General features: G+C 37.3%; 1 protein-coding gene across 2 annotated transcripts; it reads right to left on the minus strand.

Moving 5' to 3' along the window:
* Positions 1 to 3131: 3131 nt before the first annotated feature.
* Positions 3132 to 7132, minus strand: LOC110899567. 2 transcript variants are annotated; one of them, XM_022146448.2, is made up of 7 exons: positions 6882 to 7132; positions 5319 to 5616; positions 4369 to 4513; positions 4150 to 4286; positions 3680 to 3742; positions 3523 to 3591; positions 3132 to 3427 (listed from the first exon to the last, which is right to left on the minus strand). In XM_022146448.2, the coding sequence occupies exons 2-7, from the start codon at positions 5508 to 5510 to the stop codon at positions 3341 to 3343; spliced, it is 693 nt and encodes a 230-aa protein (XP_022002140.1). In that variant the 5' UTR covers positions 5511 to 5616; positions 6882 to 7132; the 3' UTR covers positions 3132 to 3340. The 2 variants fall into 2 exon arrangements, with proteins under 2 accessions (XP_022002140.1, XP_022002139.1); XM_022146447.2 differs by having other exon boundaries at positions 5319 to 5622; positions 6882 to 7131.
* Between the last annotated feature and the right edge of the window lie 7940 nt (positions 7133 to 15072).

Below are 15072 nucleotides of genomic sequence, written 5' to 3' on the forward strand. Positions count from 1 at the left end.
TAACAAATGTGAAACCATGTTAGTATAGTATGGATGTGTTGTGTATCATATTAGTTTAAGTTCTTACTAGGATTGCGACCCATCGCGCGTTGCGGCGACGACAATACTAAAAATAACTCGACCTTCTGAAAATTTGACTCGATTTGTTTAAAAAAAATTATGTCTTCAATGACTTATAATTATCTCATTTGAGTCTAATTCAAATTATTTTCGTTAAAAAATCGTGGTTATCATTTATTAAAAAAGATTTCATGAAAATAGTGAGTAGCAGCAAACGTGTCGTGATTCCCATGAAACAGTATTTACCCTTTTCAATGTAAAGTAAGCGAGGCCCTATCATAACCCCTTTCTCTCCTCTTCCTTACGCGGTGACTACTCCTCGATATTTGCCATTCATTGCACACAGATGGGGGCCCAGTGAACCCCATCCCCGCACACACCCCGTCCCCTAAATCGAACAGCTTTGAACTTTATTTGTTGAGTCTAGGGATGAGCAAAATGGACCCGGTACCGGTACCGGTACCAAATTTACCGAACCGGGTACCTTTTCGGTACCGACTTTTAACATTTTCGGTACCGGTATTTACCGGTTTTTACCCTCAAATACCGGTACCGTACCGGTACCGAACCGTACCGAACCGGGTATATTCGGTACCGGTACTGGTACCCACTTTTGAGTATTTTCGGTACCGATTCTTTCGGTACCGATACCGAGCTCATCCCTAATTGAGTCCCAAGAAATCATGTGAGCAACTAAAGTCATTTTAACATTCCTTTGCTTATTTTTTGCGCCGCTCTGTAACTCACTTTTCCTTTTCTCTTATCACTAAAAATTTGAATGAACCATTCCTAATTTCTCGTTCAACATATAAAGAGAAAACATAAATTTATTTAATTAATTTTGTAGAAAGTATGGCAAAAAAAAAAAATACTTTTAGAACTGATGTATTTTTCATATAGGTGAACTGATGCATCTTTCTCTCTGCTCTTTGCCTACACAAACTCTCTCTTTATAGAAAAACTCCATCTTCATCCTCATTTTTAATTCTCACATCACCACTGCCTGACGTAACCCTCTCCTCTAACCATCGCTTCTTTCAAACCCTTCACCGTCGTTCGCCTTCAACGCCGATCTCAGTCTATGACCCAATGTGGTCGTTTTTCCCTTGGGGCCGAAGTCGAAGAAGACAAACCACCGAACAGATCTGCTACGCCAACATCTTTATCTCCTCTCTCGCCAAAAAATCCGGCCAAACCAAGGGCGAGTAGGCCCGTCGGCAGACACCTCTTAATTGTGATGGTTCTTTCTAGCGACCAGTGTTAAAATCCGGTGACTTTTGTTATGTTTTCCGCTTGTATTATCACTTAAATCTGAGAGAGCCATAACAACCAGAATTTACCAAAGCAGCAGCGTTTAACTTGTCGGAAGGATGACCCATTTCACGTTGCTTTTGAGTTTTGATAGAACTAAAAGCTTTAAAAACTTGTGCTTTACTGTTATATGTTTCTCTCTCTATGACTCTATATGTGATGTGTGTATAGTATGAAGCCAAAGAAGAAAAAGAAAATATTATGAAGGGATTTAGGATAACATTTGTGAAACTTGAAGGACTACTTTTGTCGGTTGCATAGTCCACCGACATTTTTTAAGATATAGAGTAATTGATGTAAAAATGAAGGAAAATTTTGCCAACAATAATCTTAACTAAGTTTATTCCCGATAGTGGTCCAACATTTTTCATTTTGTTTGTATAATGGTCCGTCGTTTAAAAACATAATAGAGTTCAGTTTTTTTCCAAATTACAAACCGATGTTTTAGGGCTTTTAATCAGAACGAAGATACGGGTCGATTGATGTAAAATGTACCCAAAACAGTGCTCCAAATGACTAAAACGGTGCTTCAATTTGAGTGTTTAAACGTCCAATTAACAAAAATCAAGCCCTTTGGAGCACTGTTTTGAGGTAAGTTTAATATCAATCGACTCGTATCCTCGTTCTGATCAAAAGCCCTAAAATATCAGTTTGTGATTCGGATAAATACTTAACTACGTTACGTTATTTTTAACGGCGGACTATTATACAAACAAAATGAAAAAGGTTGGACCACTGTCGAGAATAAACACAATTAGGATTATTATTGGCAAAAAACAGTTAGATTGGATATTTAAATCCAATTTGCCATAAATGTATATACATGACTTATCTTATGGCTAAATGACGGATTTGTTTCTAACGTTACTATAGTAAAACACATTCAAAATTAGTGATTTTCTGCCCATGCCATTATAACCTAGTGGCATCTTGGTGGGTGAGATAAGACTTAGAGACCATTAGGTCTTGGGTTCGATAATTCAAATTTGCCGTTAAAAAAATTAGTGATTTTTTCTTAAATTAAGACCATTAGATAATTAGAAAGGAAATGGCTCACTTCCTTTATATATTTAGGAGTACAAAATTGGTGTTGAGAAAAAAAAAACAACCTTTAACCTGAACACTATTCTTCTATATATATGGGTTCTTTATTTATATAATTTAGTTTTATAAACTTATACTATGAGGTGAGTTATTATACTAGTAGTTAAAAGTTAATAAATTAAGCTAGTATCTATCAACTAAATTGTTATTATTATTTTAATACCAAACACCTCGCATACACGAGGCTCTCACGTCACAGGTCACACCTCAGAGTTTCTCGATTTTTTTAACCTAGGTCTTTTTTTTTTGAACGGCCAACAAACTCAATCCCGAGCACTCTCGGGGCACCCACTGGACAAACGGAGTACCCCGAGAGTAACCCGAGTCCACCACCAATTCCGGGGAAAACCCGGTAACTCACCCGCCCGTAGGCACGACAGTGAAGTTACCGGTAAAACCCGTTTGGCTCAAGGATCCAACCCGTTTAACCTAGGTCTTTACCTCGATATAAATCAATCTCTTTGGCTCATCCAAATTTAGAATATTTTCAACTAATTCTAGTTACCTGTCAAGATGTTCCATTATTTTTTTCTTTTTATTTCAAAATGAATTGAAAGAATATTTTCAATGATAACTATTTTTTTGTTAAACAAGTGCTCATGACTCCCTTAACTCTATGCATCATAACACAGTCACCAAGTTTTAAAGACATGACACACTCCAAAAGATGTTTTCAACACATTCATCATGGATATGATATAGAGGATCTAAACTTATAAACCGACACACGAACAAATTACAGGGTTAAAGATCAAACACATCGATTGACAATTAAACGTCCCTATCTCTCGGGTTACTTGGTTCCTAAGTAAGAGCTAAATCAGTTAGCATACGATTAGATTACACAGTTGTTATATCGGACCACTCAACTTCGATCCCTCTTTGTTCTTCCAGATTTTTGTCTCTTTGCAGCATGAATGAACTCCATTATCACTTCCACTTCACTCACTTGCTGTTGCATGAAAAACACACATAAATCAGTTTCATAATATTACCATAAACCATAAATTAATTCAAGTTTTTCTTGTATGTGTATGTATAAGATACCTGTGAAGCAAAATGCTTTTGGATAGCGTTAACCAGCTGTTCCTTTGTAGGATTTGAATGAATGTTTCCCTAAAAATATTACATCAGTTCCAATATAAGCTCATAAATGTGTTTTCTGTGTGTGTGTGTGGTGGGGGGGGGGGGTGTTCCGACTTACAAGGTTGAAGGTGCTATAATATCGCCCGAGTGTGTTGCTTCCAAGCTTTGCGAAATTGACTTTCTGGTCAAACACAAGAAAGAACTGATAGATTAAAAGCAAAACACATGCAAGATCCGATCCGTTAAATGATTTTCACCATATGCGTACGACCCATGATAAAATGTAGTGTCTTTTCAATTTTTTTCTATTTGTTCATGCTTCCTACTCTAGCATTTTGACTTTTTAGGTCAGAGTCAGACATATCGCTATTTATTGGTGCATTCTTATAGATTCTCTTGAAATTTTACCAACGGAAATGGTTATCTCCATTGCATATGTTACAAAATTCGTTCTAGTTATCAAATTTTCTAAAAGTATTCAAATAACTGACCATATGAGGAAGTTGAAATACAGTATGTTTGACCTAAAAGTCAAAGCTGCATCCTAATTGTGTTTCATGTACACGGAACATTTTCTTTTCTACTTACCGAATGACATGAATGCTTATTGGTATGATTTTCTCTGCAACCACTACGATTAAGAGGCTTCACCGATGCAGATGGGCTCCACGGTCTTGTGTACCGAACCCTGGGCTTGCTCGGTTTGCTAAACTCCATAGCAGCAGCTGCAACAATATAACTAATGAGATTAAAACTGCATTCATGTTCACGCAAGGACTTTTTGGGGAATTGTTTGTATAAGCTTACAGAATATGTTCTCTTTTTCGCCAACATCTGAGCCACAGCTAGAATTATCGAATTCGAAATCGCCATCTTCTTCGTCGCCTGTTGGAGGTTCAAGAACACTCAATGCATTCCTTTGTAGCTTTACTTCCACCCCATTCTTCAAAACCTAAAACACAACTAACAGTCATACTATTTTTTCCTATATTCTCCGTTTTGTGGGTCCCTTCTTTATTTAACTCACATCAAGTAGTAGGACCCACCTCTCTCCATTATAGTATCATCATATAAATGAGACCCACAAAAAGAAAATTATGAATTACTAAACCTAAGCCTGGCAAAACGGGTCGGGTCATGCGGCGGGTCAAAACGCGATCTGACCAAACCATAGGCCCCCTCTTTAAAAATTTAGATTTAACTACCATTTTTGTCCCTTGGTTTGTCCAATTATTCCTGTCCATGCTAAATTTCAAATTTGTACCATTTTTGTCCCTGACATTCTTGAAACATGTGAGTTCCATCCAAAAAAACTAGCGTCTGTTAAAATCTGATGTTTAATGAAGGGTACAATCGTCAATTTCCATTTTTCTTTTATTTTTCTTTTTTTAACCCTATTAAATTCCCGCCCCTTTTAAGGGAAATAAAAAAAGGAAAATGACGTTTTTGCCCTTCATTAAACGGTAGGTTTTAACAGAAGTTAGCTTTTTGGACGGAACTGGCATGTTTCAAGAATATCAGGGACCGAAATGATACAAATTTGAAATTTGGCCTGGACTGGCATAGTTGGACAAACCACACGGACACGGAAATGGCAGCTCACTCAATTTTAAAAGCAAGATATTGATTTTTAAATCATTTTAATATGCTAAGTTTTTCTTTTTCTTGTTCATTTATATTGTTAAAAGATTCAAACTAACATAAGTATGTCAAATTAAACCAAAATAAATAAAAACAAAATGAGTGAAAGAAAATACCAGCCAATGCCAGCCACCAAGACCAACAGCTTTCTTCACAGTGCCTTGAAGACCAACCAAAACCGACTTTGTTCGGTTATTTCCGGTAACGATAACCTTCGTATGCCTTGGAAGAACAGAAAGCTCTTCATCGCCATAATCTTCACGGAAGTGCGAGAAGATTCTAGAAGAATAGAGCTCAGTTTCCAGCATTCTTCTTAACACTTTCACAACAATCTTCAAAGATCCAATAAAAATACTTTCTTTTTAATCCAAAGATATGCTATTTTAATTTTATCCACTCACATTGATCAACAATCTGAAACTTTTCCCACAAATGAAAAAAAAAAAAAATCAGTAAATATATATAAATACATATTCATGATCAAATTTCACAACCTAATATTTGTAGATATAACAAACAAAAGTACAAAACCCTATTATTAAAAAGCTAAAATTTCATGAATTTAATCAAAAATTCAAATATGTCAGCAAATTTTATATGGGTTTAAAGGGTGATTAATTTTTCAAACCTTAATGCAAAAATATAAAAGGAATATTGAACCCTGCAAGAATGATCAGACTTGGACAAAAAGTGTCACCAACTATGTTTTTTTTTTCTTTTTTTTTTTATATTTCAAAAGAAAGATAGTTACTTTATAATAAAAAAATTATTTATAATCTTTCAAATAGTCAACACTCTAGTTAAGGGGATGTGATACAAGATGCTTTAGGGTGTTGTACCATTTTCTTAACAAATTGTACTTAATAAAGAAATATCCTTTTGAGTGAGATAAAGCAACTGTGTGTGTGTGAGTGTGTGAGAGAGAGAGAGTTGTTCTGTTCTTTACTTCTTTTGCTCAAAAAATTTTGAATCTTTGAAAAATCTGACATGAAGTAGTTTAAGAGAATGTTGAATGCAATATGACCCATGATTCCACATTAAATTTCCATACAATTCACAGACTCTGTTTGGTAACAATAAATGAATCAAACATGTACACATATAATAAATAAACCCTGTTTCTTCAAACCAATCTTTATATTTTTATATTAATGCAAAAAAAAAAAAAAAAAAACTATTGAAATTCAATAAAATCATAGAAAAAGTATTTGCATAGCATTTTAATCCCTGATTCTGTCCCCTGATCTTAAAACTTGAGCTTATGAAAATTATCAAATCAATTAAGAAATTACCCACAAAAAAAAAAAAAAAAAAAAAACCCCATAAACAATGATGCAAAATTATGACTTCAATCAACCTATTAAACCACACAAAATTGCAAAATCAATTTAGCAACATTCAATTTATTCTTAAAGCTTAACAAAAATTATCAAATCAATAAAGAAATTACCCACAAAAAAAATAATAAAAAAATAAAAAAGAAACTCCACAAACAATGATGCAAAATTATGACTTCAATTAAGCTATTAATTTAGCAACATTCAGTTTATTCTTAAAGCTTACGAAAAATCATCAAATCAATTAAGAAACTACCCACACACACAATTTCAAAATCAATTAGCAGATCAATACAACTATTAATAAAGCTTAAACTGACACACAAAATAAACAACAATTACCTGAAACAAACAGAGTGTGTAGGGTTTTGGGGGGAAATCAATCAAAGACAAAATGATGGAAATTAGGGGGAAATTGTTGGGTTTGAGGGGAGCAAATGCATGAAGAGTGATGGGTTTGAGTTTATGAAGAAATTTGTGAATGAATTAAGGGTTTTTGGTGGTGGAATGAAACAGAGCATGTGGGTTTAGAGTGATGAAGGAGAAGAGAGAGTACACACAGTAACACACACACACTAAATGTTTACCAACTGCCATTGGAATGACCTGCGAATGAATAAGACAGTGTGTACGGTTTCTTTCTTTTCACCGGTAGTTTACCGGCTGTTTCCGGTTGCTGCTTGAGCCGCTTTTCATCTTGCCTCGGCTCGGCTTGTATATTTGATTGAATTTTTTAGTGAAAATATGTATTTTAGTTCCTTAGTTTTACAAGAGATAGTCCTATATAAGCATGAATAATACTTATTGCGTGATACGACGGGAACATGTTAGTTATCTTAATTAAAAAAGATATACCAGTGTTAATTTATCAGGGGAATAATCCACTAAAAAGTAGATTTTGCTTAAGTAATCTAAGAAAAATTGTGATGATTTCATGTGACACTCCATATGAGTAGGAAGGAATGTCACTTTGGTCTTTATAAATAGTAGTGTAAAAATGACATGTGTCACCCCTTTTGTTTTCTAAAAAATACAATAAAAAATTCAGTACAAAAAATCAAGTACAAAAAAAATATAGCTCAAAAAATACAATACAAAAGATATAGCAAAAAATTTAGTAAAAAATATAGCACGAAAAAATCATCACAAAAATATACTACAAAAATTAAGAAAAAAAATTATGACAAAAAAATTTAGCAAAAAAATATAGTACAAAAATCAGCACAAAAAACGTTATACAACACATTTTTGTGGGTTTTTTTAGTCGTCATATTTTATATAGCAATATTGTACTCAAATTAAAGATAAAAAACACTCGATTTTATGGTGAAATTTTTATGAAAAAATAATGTCAAATAAAAATGTTATGAACGTTTAAAAAAATGAGGGTGAAATATGTATATGTCTTGCATGTGTAAAGAGAAAGTCAATAAATAGGATTTTCCCAAGATACCTCCCTTAAAACATTCTCATCCAAACCATCAAAATATGTGAGGGGTAGTTTTTATATTATAAAGGGTATAAAAATGGTTGTGAGTGGAGGAGAGAGAAAATGTTACTGTTCATCTATATATTTGGGGGGACACTGTTTACCCAGTATAATTTTTTTAATATATATTGAAAGTGGTTGTGAGTGAATGAGAGAAAAATGTAAGAGCATTCACATCCAACCCCCTAAAATTATACATACATTCCACTAAAAAACAACTCCTATATCAATATATTTCCACTAAAAACAAATACTTTTTCTCTCTCCTTTTCAATTAAATAATATTTTTATACCTTTATCATTACATTTTTCTCTCTCCTTCACTCACAACCACTTTCAATATATATTAAAAAAATATAGTGGGTGAACAGTGTCCCCCCAAATATACAGATGAACAGTAACATTTTCTCTCTCCTCCACTCACAACCACTTTTTATACTTTTTATATTTTAAAAACACCACACTAAGAATATGATGCCTTGGATGTGAATGCTCTAATGATAATATTATTTAATTGAAAAGGAGAGAGAAAAAGTATTTGTATTTAGTGAAAATATATTGATATAGAAGTTGTTTTTTAGTGGAATGTATATATAATTTGATGGATTGGATGAGAATGCTCTTACACTCCTCTTTTTTCCTACATTTTCATCTTAATCATTGATTTAAAAAATTAATGGTTAAGATTACTTCTCATTCTACCTAGGAAAATGAACTTTTCATTTGATCTTACCCCTAATTTATTATACTCAACTCAAAGAGAATATATATTTGTTTTTATGGTGTAATTAAAAAAATAACATATAAAAAAAATATGATCGTTTAGGGTATGTTTGGCAAAAGTAGCTGGTGGCTTAAAGCTGGTAGCTATAACTTTTTAGATATATTTGGTGTTTGGCAGAGTAGCTGGAGCTTTTAATAAAATGTATAAAATGACCAAAATGGACATAACTAAAAATTTAAAAAGTTTGTGCATTAAAAAGTTCATTATCTTTAAGGTTAAAATAGTCATTTTTCCCTAAAAGCTTGTAGCTCCTTCTAACCGCTACTAGCAGGAGCGTTCAACCATAAGATTCAAGTTCCTAACCTTAAAGCTTCAAGCTCCTTAAAGCAAACAAGGCTTTTATTGAGTATGAGCTTTTTTTAAAAAGCTTAAAGTTAGAAACTCCTAAAAACTCCATACCAATCATGTGTTTTAAAAGTTGTAATTACTTAGAGTGTAACCATGAAAAATTGGTGGGTAACCTCCCCTGACTTCTCAAAATTAGTACAAATAATTAGGGGTGTGCACAGTTTGTTTCGGTTATTGACATCAACTGTAATTGTAATCGAAGTCATCGGTTAATCGGTTCAGTTAAATTGGTTTATGTGTCGATTTTCGGTTCAATTTGGTTAATTTCAGTTAATAACAAAATAAAACAAGGGCTACATTTTTTGCTTAGAAATACATGTATAAATAAATGAAATGGGGTGAAATACATGAAATGGAGGTATAAAATCTAAAAATATATGAAAATATAAATGGTTCGATTCAGTTAACTGATGGAGCAAAAAATAACCAATAACCAACTTTCGGTTAATTTCGGTTTGATTTTGTCTGTTTTCGATTCGGTTTTGATTCGGTCATTGCACATCCCTACAAACAAACTTGAACCCATGGATCAAAAGTCTGAACCAACAAGATGATTGAACAATTGACAATAGGCTCAACATGTCATACGTTCCCAGACCAACCTGATTATTTATTAAGAAGATCTTGAAAACAAAAGACAAATCTCAATACTTGTTGACATAGAGACTTTTGGTTGCTACAAAGATCATGAAAGCGATTTGTGGCTTACTCTTTTAACAACTTGTTAGTAAAATCTTTGAAGGTACAATGCTTGACTCATTTATTACTATTTTAACATCCAGAATAAGTACAATGTTTGGTATTTTTTTTAATAATAATTCATAGTGTTGTAAAAATCGTGACTAGTTAGCGATTAAACGGTAGTCCGCCAGTAACTGTGTAACTTTGTTAATCTGTTCATTAATCGGTAGTCGGCTCTAGTCGAGCCAAGTCGGTCGGCCAAAAATCGATGATTCCGACCAGATTCAATTTTTGCTTGATACACTCCCTAATTTCAATTTTCTTTTTTTTTTCTTGCTTGGTACACTCCTAATTTAAATTTTATGTCATTTCAATTCTTCTTACTAACACCATTAAAACTATGTAGTTAGCTTGTTGCTAAGAAAGAAGTACTCGTTAATTTTTTAACTGACTCATGGAAGGGAGATCTACCATTCGACCAGCCGACATTTTGTTCTTTGGATGGGTAACAGGGGTTTCCCGCTTATGGACTTAGGTGGCAGTGCTTTCACGGTGGGTCAGGTTGCTTCGGGCAAAGTGACCAAACACGAGAAAGCGTGTCTTGACAACCAGCACGTGTTTATCGCATTTGCTTTTGATACTTTCGGTTTCCTGGCGCTAGAGGTTGTGGACCTACTTAATCGAGTTCAAAGGGTCATGCATAGTCATGTTATGACCCCGAGATCTATGGACGTAGTTTTGCTATTCAACAGGGTCGTTCTTACGTTTTTGGAGACCCTAAGCGAACTATGAAGCGGGGGCCTTGATTTCACCGATAAACTCTCCTCCAATCCCGACGCCATGGGTGCTTGCCCTTACTTTTTCGTCTAGTGATAGCCGATAGCCTAGAAACTGAAAGCAGGTTGCGATAGAAAGTGGGAACGATGATTGCGGCTGTATTTAGGGGCTTTAGGCCGCTAAATATTGATGATTAAGTCGATGGTTGTTGTGTTATAATAATTGGAAATTAAGGCGAAATAGGTTTTGAAACTTGCCATTTTTTTTGCTAAACAATATTTATTTGGGGTTCGTTCAATGAAAAACCAGTTTAATTTTAAAATAAATGTATTTATTTGGGCCTAATACATATACTATATATAAAAACTTTCTAAAAACTTCGAGACCCTTATTTTTTGGTGGCCCTAGACCCGTGCCTAGGTTACTAAGCCTATAGAGCCGGTCCTGCTATTTAAAAAAGGGTAGCGATGCAGTTTGTTATCCATTTACCGACTGAAGAACCAGGAAGTCAAGTTCAGGCCGAAGCCTGTAAATGAAGATCTGGATCTTGTTAAAGGTTGACAGAGTTTCCTGCAAAAGAGAAAACCGTTAGGCTCGCCGCAGAGATGGGAGGGCCACTTTGCGACCACCCTCCGGCGTGAGGATAAGTATTGGTAGAGAGAGAAAATAGAGAGAGAAAATAGGGACGAAGGTTCAGAGAAATCGTACTTGGATTTGTACTTTGAAGGGGTATTTATAGTAGTCAACTGAGATGACGTCATCCGTCTGGGCGCACTTGAACGGGGGCTCGTCCTCGGAGTCTTCTGGTGCGGGCGGACATGCTATGGATGCCCGCTCGAGTGTAGTCCGGTTCGTCTCTGGGACACATGTTCGGCTTCGGACATGCGTCTTCAAGTCCCCTAGTTTGGGAAGTCTTTTTATGAAGACTTTGTCAAACTATTATTCCAAGCTTTTTTATCCCGTTTGAATGACGTGTCACGGTTGGAGTAGTTTTAAACAGGTTACGTGGCGTGTTTTGTATGGTGCGGGTGACCTTCTCTACTTGGGCCGTCGGTCACCTACATGTGACGGTAACGGAACCCTTGTTGGGAATCGTGGGAAGCGACGGTTGATGTGACTGGCCCCTAACCGACTTACATTTTCCTATAAATTCAATTTTCACCACTTTATTTTTACCGTTTTTTCCTCTCTTTTTCATTCTCTTCTGCTGTTACCCTCTCTAGTATCTTCTTCTTCTCCAAAGAAAAAAGGTGCGTCTTTGTTCCTTTTTACTTTTTACAGTTATGGCTCCGGGTAAGGAGAACCTTTCGGAGAGTGTGAGCGTGCTTACCCAACGTCAGTTGGATAAGTTTATTAGAGAATATAGGATTCCCTTAGATCTACATCCGGTCCTCTCTTCCGGTACGGAAGCCATATACCCCTTTCGTCAAGGGAAATTCCCCTTTTACACCCGTGTCTGTAACTTTGCCAATTATAGGGTTCCTTTTTCGCGTTTTCTGATTAGGGTTTTGCAGTTTTTTAGAGTTCACGTCTGTCAGGTTAACCCATTCGGCCTTAGCCGTGTTAACCATTTCGAGATTTCTTGTCGTGCCCTTGATAAGAAACCGGATTTGAACGTTTTCCGGTACTTTTATGAGTTTATCTCGGCCGGAGACTGGTACACTTTTGCACACCGGAAGAATGTCCCATCTCCATCTTCCAACGAACGGTCTAGTCTAAAAAACTGGAAAGATAACTTCTTTTGGTTAGACGACCGTTGTCTTCCGGAGGACATGAGGTGGCGTTTTAAGGACCAGTCTATGTCGTTTGACCTTGAAGAAGACTTTGTTTTTAATGAAAGCTTAGTCCGTGCTCTGATCGAGCATCAGTCCCCTATTCGTCCTCTTCCCGAGCATTTCCTTTGGTTAGGTCGAGTCAGTTTTTCGTGGGCCCGGGGGGATAAGGATTGGCCGATTATACGCCGGAAGAGTGATCGTAAGTTCCGGTTCTTTATACCCCCTTCGGCTCTTTTATTTGCTGGTTTTGCTAACTCTTTTACTTTGGAAATGCAGGTGCTGCGATGTCGCTTCTTGATGCTTTGAAGGTTCCGAGCATGGACTCCTTCGATTTTGATTTTGAGCAGCAAGAGGACGTTCCGTTCATGAAACAGGTAGCACCCTCTGCCCATCCCGTTCGTGGTCAGGCGGATACGAACATACCCGTATCGTCTGCTGCTGAAACGACCTCTTCAGTTCCGAAGGACTCTTCCGAACAAGCCACTGCTGAAGCAGTTTCTCATATGCCGGCATCTTCTAAGGAAGCGGGAGGTTCGTCCGGATCTCATGCTGGGCAGAAATCCATTCTTGACGACGTGGATGATGATCCGGAGATACGTAGTCTGGACGAGGCACTTTTGAATCAGCCTTTATCTCTGAAGAGTAAGAATGTTGGAGCGGACACTGATCTGGTGGTCCGGTCCCGCAAGAGGAAGGGTGAATCGGTTCAGGTACGCTCGTTTGATTCTCTCCCCATGCCAAGATTGAAGAAGACGAAGGGGAGTTCCTATTCTGAAGGTACTGTTATGGAGGAGCTTGATGAACATCTTTCCGGGGGTAAGAGTTCAAGGGAAGAAGCGGCCTTAGCCCGAAGTAGACCGACTCCGGCTTATTCAGGTGGTTTTGTCCCTGATAGCGAGGTGGAGAGTATGGAGACGGAGAATCCGGTGGGCGTGGATAAGGGTAAAGCCCATAGTGAACCGAAGGTGGTCACTTTTTCAGGTACGCACTTGGGCTCTTCTCTGGGTCCGGACTTTTTTATGGATGATGAGGAAGATCAAGTGTCTTCGCTTCCCTCATCTTGGTTCGGACCTGAGTTGATGTCCTTTTTTCGATATGCAGATCTGTTCTCGGAAGATATGGAGATTGACCCATCCACTGCTGAGGAGAAGTTTATACCCGACTGGGACATTCGGAACAAAGATACGGTCCTGGATGTTTTGACCGCCAAGATGATGCTCTTCAACATAAATACTCCGATGGACCATGTTCGAAGTCGGAAGATGAAAAACCCGGATCTAGGGGCCGCGGTTTTGACTAACCAAGCTCAGTCTAACATATTCGTGACAGAACTTTATCGTAGGTGGGTTGAAGCGGAGTCTGTGCGGGAGAATTTGGAGAAGGAAGTCCGTTCTTTGAAGCGTAAAGTTCTCAAGAGCCCGGAGGTGGAGAAGAAGGTAGCCCAACTAACTCAAGACCTTCGGACTCAACAAGAAAAGGTCGCATCTTTGACGGCTCAGAATCAATCATCGCAGGCGGCTGCCGCGGCCGCTGCTGAGGACAGGGACAAGATCTCTTCGGAATTCAAGGTATTTTCTGAGTCCATGAAACAAAAGGATGAAGAGCACAAAGCGGTTTTGGTGAAGATGGAGGAGTCTCTCAGCGGTGCCCGTCTTGCGTACGAGAGTATGATGGCTGGTACGCTCGCATTTCCGTTTTACTGAATTCTTACTTCTTCTATTTTCTCTAACTTTTTTCCCAGAGCGTGATGCGTTCAAAACAGGGGAGGCTGATTTGAAGGGTCGTCTGGAGGAGATGGAGGTAGAGAATGCTTCTCTGAGAACGGAAGTCACGGACCTCCGTGAGACGAAGGTTTGGATGCTTACGGAAGGTGCCCAGCTTCTAGCGAAGAATATTCACAAAGGCAAGGAGATGACTGCTGCCGTGGCTGGGGTTAATAATGCGATGAGCGCAGTTGGTATTAACTCGGGCTTGCACTCCGGCTACGTTCATGCTTTGCAGAAAAAGACTCCTTTCAAAGAGATTCCACTGTTGAATCGTAACGCTACGGAGGAGCTGAAGGTGGCGGTCGCTTGTTTTGATACTCTCAAGTTCCCAGTAATAGAAGACCTTCCGAAGCTTAGTGACGCGCCACTTCCGGAAATTAAGAAGGCCCTTCGCTTTGCTAGCGGTGATTTGCCGAAAGAATGAGGTGGACATGCCCGGTTTTTTGGGGTATGCACCTTGGATATTTTTTAGGTAGTCCAGATGAATGTGAAGCTCGTCCGGCGTTTTGACAGATGTCTTGCTTTTCTGGACTTTGTAATGATGTTTTTACTTTGTTTGTTATCCTTTTGTGAATGGTATTAAGACTTGTTCCGGTTGCTTATGTCCGGTTTATATTTGATGTAACTATTTTTCACATGCGTCCATGTTAAAGGTGTACATTTTGAATTTTTCTAGAACGTTCTTTTGTTTAATGCGGATCCGATTTTGTCTTATTAAGGATAACTTGAAGGTCATACGAACGATGCCAGTTCGTCTTTTCCTTTTAGGGTTAGGTCCCTGGGTTCGGCCGATGAGTGTTTGTGAGTTGCAACTTTTTAACATTTTATTTATTAGGTTCGGAACTTGAATTTTTCCGATGGATGCAAAGTAAGAAACATTTTTAATCAATCCGCGGGTACTACCCTCCGCGGT

The sequence above is a fragment of the Helianthus annuus genome, chromosome 13 (genome assembly GCF_002127325.2).
Source record: "Helianthus annuus cultivar XRQ/B chromosome 13, HanXRQr2.0-SUNRISE, whole genome shotgun sequence".
Taxonomy (NCBI): Eukaryota; Viridiplantae; Streptophyta; class Magnoliopsida; order Asterales; family Asteraceae; genus Helianthus; species Helianthus annuus.